Raw genomic sequence first — 6,000 nt, forward strand, 5'->3', positions numbered from 1 at the left:
ATTTAATCCGAATGCTAGGGAGGCAGATCTCTGTGAGTTTCTGGCCAGCCCTCTTTTAAATAAATAAATAAATACAAACAGACAGACTGACTGACTGAGTGACTGACTTCTGACTGCTTTCGGATCCTTACAAGCAAACCGATTATAAAAGTTGAGATGCTTTGAGAAAGCTGAACAGTTAACTCATAGTTACATAATATGAAATATTGTTAATTTCCATGCTGTTTTTGTTTTTTTGTTTTTGTTTTTGTTTTGTTTTGTTTTGTTTTTTGGGGGGGGGGGGATAGGGTCTCTCTATGTTGTGGCCTTGGCTGTCCAAGAATTCTCTATGTAGACCAAGCTGGGCTTGAATTCAGAAATCCACCTGCCTCTGCCTCCCAAGTGCTGAAATTAATGGTGTATGCCACCACCCCCAGCCCTTCAAATTGATCTTACACTTTCAGTATCAAATGTATTTTATGCACTTATCCACCACGGTTGATTTCATTATAAGTGATAGTTGCGCTAACATTTAAAATACAAATACTATTCTCTAAGTCTCACGCTTCTCTTCCACAGTCCCTTGAAGGTCCCTGAATTCTTATCTATCCAAACCATATACTCTTGGAGACCATTCCAAAATTTCGAATGTCCCATTTATGTGGAATTGTTGACTGGCTCACCTATGACATTTGTAGCATACTACCTTATACCGATGTTTTAATTGTTATTTAGTACTGTTCATGCAACAGGTTGCATTTTCACTCCAGACAGATTTCTTGAATATGTCTCTATTTTGGACCTGTGCTGCCAAGTAAGTGTGCTACAATGAATAGACAGACAGTCTTGGACTCTGTTGACCGTTACCGTTTAGTAAAGAAAAATCAGAATTAGGCTAACCACAATTACAAGTATTTTAAGAGGGTTTGTCTTGCAATGGATTTGTGTCACTGCAGCTTCTAAAAGAATGAAGTCCAAAAATACGGTAATGTTAGCCCCATACCTCACCCTCGCCTTTGTTTCCCCTTCCCTTACTTGACCACCCTAGTGTCCGAAAGAGCTTTTGGCCCTACACTTCAGACTAGACCCAGAAGGCTTTGCAGCGCCGCGGAGAACTCTGGGATACAAGTGGATAAACAAATCAAAGAAAAAGGACACGACCAGGACCCGAAAACCTGCTGTTAATTTCATCGGTGTCTTTCTCGACTCTTTTGAGGGGCTTACCTTTCCTGGATGCTCCATCACCGGAGGCCTCACTTACGCCCGCGAAGGCCGGGAACAGCGCCATGATCACAGGCCGCACCACCACTTCCGCCACAGAAATGGCGCCGTCTGGAGAGCTCTGATTGGAGGACGCTGACTCGCGAAGCCCTCTGGGAAATGTAGTTCTGAGCACCCGATGGGGCTTAACCCTGGGTTAGGTGGTGCCGAGACCCAAAGGGTAGAGAGGGGAGGAGGGGAAAAAAGTGAGGCCGGGAAAGAGCTGTTTCCTTGTGCCCTGGTGCTCCAGTGAAAACTGGAAAAGCAAGAACCGGAAGAGGAAGTCTAGAGGGTCGGGGGAGGCGTGGAAACTGGAATTCCAGCTCAACTCCTAAACGTACAATACCACTTTTACATTGGGTCAAAGTAATCGAATTCTGTAAGCTTCATTTTCCTCCCCTGCAAGATTGTGTGTGTGAGTATGTGTATGCGTACACATATACAAGTATAGGTCGCATTGTTTCACCCATAAAAAGCATTTAAGAAAAGTGGGGCTGGGGATTTAGCTCAGTGGTAGAGCGCTTGCCTAGGAAGCGCAAGGCCCTGGGTTCGGTCCCCAGCTCCGAAAAAAAGAACCAAAAAAAAAAAAAAAAAAAAAAGAAAAGAAAAGTTGGCTTTGGGTTGGGGATTTAGTTCAGTGGTAGAGCGCTTGCCTAGCAATCACAAGGCCCAGGGTTCGGGCCCCAGCTCCGAAAAAAAGAAGGGAAAAAAAAATAAAGGGAAGAAAAGTTGGCTTTAAACCAGGTGCGGAGCCACACTCCTTTAAATCCCAACACTCAGTGGTAGAGGCAAGTGGATCTCTGTGAATTCGACGCCAGCCTGGTCTACATAGTGATTTCAATGAGAGTCAGAACTATATAGAGAATCTGTCTCCAAAAAAATCAGGGGGGTGGGCTGGAGAGATGGCTCAGTGGTTAAGAGCACTGACTGCTCTTCCAAAGGTCCTGAGTTCAAATCCCAGCAACCACATGGTGGCTTACAACCATCTGTAATGAGATCTGATGCCCTCTTCTGTTGTGTCTGAACAGCTACAGTGTACCTATATATAATAAATAAATCTTTAAAAAAATCGGGGGAGGGGGTCTAGCTTTTATGTGAAATGTGACAGGTTACATGGCAAAATGTGAGTGATTCAAATATAAGTTGCCTTTTAAATACCCTAGGAATACAGAAGAGTCCAAGGAGTTCAAGGTCCCAATAAGAGAGAGGTCTTTGACAGTAAATATATGTACTTATCTATAAAGTACTTTTGACATTCCCCTCAAAAAAGGGTTGGGGGGAGGGGGAGTCAATGAAATGGCTCAGATGATAACGGCACTTGTCAAGCAAGCAAGGATACCTAAAGTCCATCCAGACTCCACAAAGTTATCTTCTGACCTCCAAGTGCACGGGCTTGTATAAATGTGCCCCACAATAATAATAAAGTAAAAAATGTTAATCCCAGCGATGTGAATCGAGTCATCTAAACAGAGGAATGGAAGAGGACCCTTTCCAAGCAGCATCTGCACGACATGTAAACTATGTGTCCAAAATAAATGTCCTTCAAGTTTTCAGGTCCCTAAAAGTACTTGGAAAAGGAAGGCAGTAGAATCCATCACGTACCTTCAGCTGTAAATCTCAAGTTCTACCAAATCTGTCAGTAAGTTATCTCAACTGATTAAATCAATGTCTGCAGCAGGGCATGGTGGTCCACACCTTTAATCCCAGCACTCTGAAGACAGAGGCAGTGGATCTCTGTGAGTTTGAGGCCAGTCTGATCTACAAAGCAAATTCCAGAATAGCCAGGGCTACACTGAGAAACCCTGTCTCAAGAGAGCACCAAACAAAACCAAGTAAAAGCAGTATCTGCTGTCTCTTCAGGTAACTAAGCTGGTAACGGTCTTTTCCCAGTTCCTCCTCTCTTTCTACTCCAGAAAAATAAGAACGAAGAGTGACAAGCTTCAAAAATATTTTTGAAGGCCATGATAATGTATTAGTAATAAGGAATCTTGTTACAGTGGGTATTTGTGTATTTACAAACATGTAAGAGACTTTTCATAAGCAATTCTTCATAAGAATGACATAATATGCAATCAAGTTACTGATACAGATTTCTGAAGTTTTGGTTTGGGTTTTTTTTTTACTTTTTTGAAAATTTTGTGTGTGTGTGTGTGTGTGTGTGTGTGTGTGTGTGCGTGCATGTATATGCATATGTGCAAGATAAGGGGTACACGTGCCATGGTTCATGTATAGAGGTGAGAGAACAACTTTGTGTAGTCAGTTCTCTCCTGCCTTTTTGTGGTTTGTAGGGATCGAACTCAGGTCATTAGGCTTGCATGGCCACTAAGACATCTCACCTGTCCTGTCTTCTGGTTTTGTTTTGGGTGTTGTTTGTTTGATTTTTAGATAGATCTCACTATGTAGTGAGGCTCAAACTCTTCATCCTCTTGCCTTTCTCTCAACTGAAACAAAACTTCACTTTTAGTTTAACATAACAGTAAAGTTTGCAAAGGTCTAGCAGACACAGCCATTTCTATGGAGCATATAGTTTTCACCCTAACAAATGTTGAAGAAAACAGGGATTCTCTATGTAGTCAAGGCTGTCCTGGAACTCTCTGTGTCAATCAGGCTGGCCTCAAACTCACAAAAATCCGCCTGCCTCTGCTTCTCAACTGTTGGGATTAAAGGCGTGAACCACAAAGCCCAGTATATTTGAAAATGTACAAAATTAATCTTCAGTGTAGCTGTCACAGAGGCTGGAAGTCCTTCTTGGTCTCCAGCGTTTCTATGTGACCCTTTTCTGAAGAGGGGTGCTGACCTTTGGTTTAAGTGGTCATCATTCAAGTGGTTAAGGCCAGTGTTTAAGAGCACTTGCTGCTCTTACAGAGGACCTGGGGATTTTATTTTTTTCAACATTTGTAAGGGTGAAAGCTACCTACTCCACACAAATGGGCAGGGGACTAATTTCCTATGACCGTGTCTGCTAGACCTTTGCAAAATTTACTATTACATTAAATTAAACATGAAGTTTTGAGCTAGGCCTGTTAGTACAGGCCTTTAATCCCAGCACTTGGGAGGGAGAGGCATGTGGATCTCTAAGTTGAAGGCCAGGCTAGTCTACAGAGTGAGTTCCAGGACAGCCAGGGCTACATGGAGAAACCCCATCTCAAGAGAAAAGGGAAGTTTTGAATATTCCTTTCTGCCTAGAAAACCCACCACAAAGGGTATGAGAACAACAAGCTTTACTGATTCTTACTCTGGTTTCCATCTGTAAACTCTGAGTATTTCCAGGGCACGTGCCAGGGATTTCTCAGCATAAACCAGAAGTGGTTTCAAATCACCGCTCGGCTCTGTGAGTATGTGGCTAAAAGAAGTGCCCTAGTAGCCACCCAGTGTGCATGCAGACGACAATAGCACAGAAGCTGAGGAAACTCAGCCAAGCAGAGAAAAAGAGAAAGGCCAGATGCAAGTTGAAGAAGACCCCAGAGGTTTTGAACTGCTGCTTCCTGTTGTCCCTGGAACCCAGCCTCACTTCTTTGTGTGTTTGCTCTAGAAAACAACCAAAAATACTTATTTTTCCCACTTTGGGAATCAAATTCAAGTTCACTTTCTATCACTGCAAGGGTCTTAGAAATGCACAACGAATGAGTAAATTTCCACACACAGGGTCATGATCCCAGAACCTGGACCTGTTCCCGGTTAGTTTGAGTGATGACTTCTAAACTGGTCTACCCGGACCAGGCCAAAGTCAAACTCCCTTTCATCTTTCTGCAAAAAGAATCCACAGTAACTCGGGGAAACTGGAGAAACAGGTCTACCGGCCCACTGCCTCCTAAGGAAATTTTTGTTGGTCCCTATGGAGTAAACCAAAATATGCCCTTGGGAAACCAGAGCTAACAGCAAGGAAATGAAGGTCTGGATCTGCATCAGTGTGTAAGGGTGGGGAGGGAGTGGGGTGGGAGTGGGGGGAGTTACTTCTTACCGGATTAGTTGTCTTTGGAAGCAGTGCGTGTATGTGTTGGGGGTGTCTGAGGTTGAAAAGTTGTTTTTAGTTATAATCATATTTACTCTATTTTGTAGAGATGTGTTTGGCCTGTTTGTTTGTATGTGTCCCACATGTGTACTGTTGCCCGTGGAGGCCATCAGATCTCCTGGGTGTTACTAGCTGATCAGAGGCTAGGCATCTGCAAAACCAGCAAGTGCTCCTACCCACTGAGCCATCTCTCCAGCCCAGAAAAGGTTTCAGTGATTCGACACAGTTTCAAGAATCATTCTTTGGGGGTTGGGGGTTTAGCTCAGTGGTAGAGCACTTGCCTAGCAAGCGCAAGGCCCTGGGTTCAGTCCCCAGCTCCGAAAAAAAAGAAAAAAAAAAAAAAAGAATCATCCTTTGGTTAAGCCAGCCTGTCTGTGCATAACTTAAGATTCACGTAGTCCCCATTCTGTCTAAAACGAAAAAGGTTTTGAGAAGCCCCTCAGAAATACACAGAAAGGGGCTGGAGAGATGGCTCAGTGGTTAAGAGCACTGGCTGTTCTTCCAGAGGTCCTGAGTTCAAATCCCAGCAACCACATGGTGGCTCACAACCACCTGTAATGGGATCTGATGCCCTCTTCTGGTGTGTCTGAAGACAGCTACAGTGAACTTCTATGTAATAAATAAGTCAAAAAAAATAAATAAATACACAGAAAGAACCCAACCTGGGTCCTCCGTGAGAGCAGCCCGTGTTCTCAACCGCTAAGCCATCTCTCCGGCACTCTTGAACCAGCACTTCCTCCCAAGGTGAT

The 6,000-nt window shown here is 43.7% G+C and overlaps 1 protein-coding gene across 4 annotated transcripts in view; it reads right to left on the reverse strand.

Moving 5' to 3' along the window:
* The window catches only part of Nrde2 (NRDE-2, necessary for RNA interference, domain containing), a 40,569-nt gene extending 37,890 nt beyond the window's left edge, over window positions 1–2,679 (reverse strand). For 3 of the 4 annotated variants that reach the window (XR_593161.4, XR_593163.4, XR_593162.4), the window contains exon 1: window positions 1,204–2,679. Coding sequence is in view for 1 of the 4 variants with exons in the window: in NM_001427742.1 (NP_001414671.1) it covers window positions 1,204–1,267 (64 nt within the window). In the remaining 3 variants the exon portion in view is untranslated. The remainder of the gene's footprint in view (window positions 1–1,203) is intronic. The other variant, NM_001427742.1, reaches the window with a different exon arrangement.
* Window positions 2,680–6,000: the final 3,321 nt, after the last annotated feature.

Source organism: Rattus norvegicus, chromosome 6 (assembly GCF_036323735.1).
Source record: "Rattus norvegicus strain BN/NHsdMcwi chromosome 6, GRCr8, whole genome shotgun sequence".
NCBI classification, from domain to species: domain Eukaryota; kingdom Metazoa; phylum Chordata; class Mammalia; order Rodentia; family Muridae; genus Rattus; species Rattus norvegicus.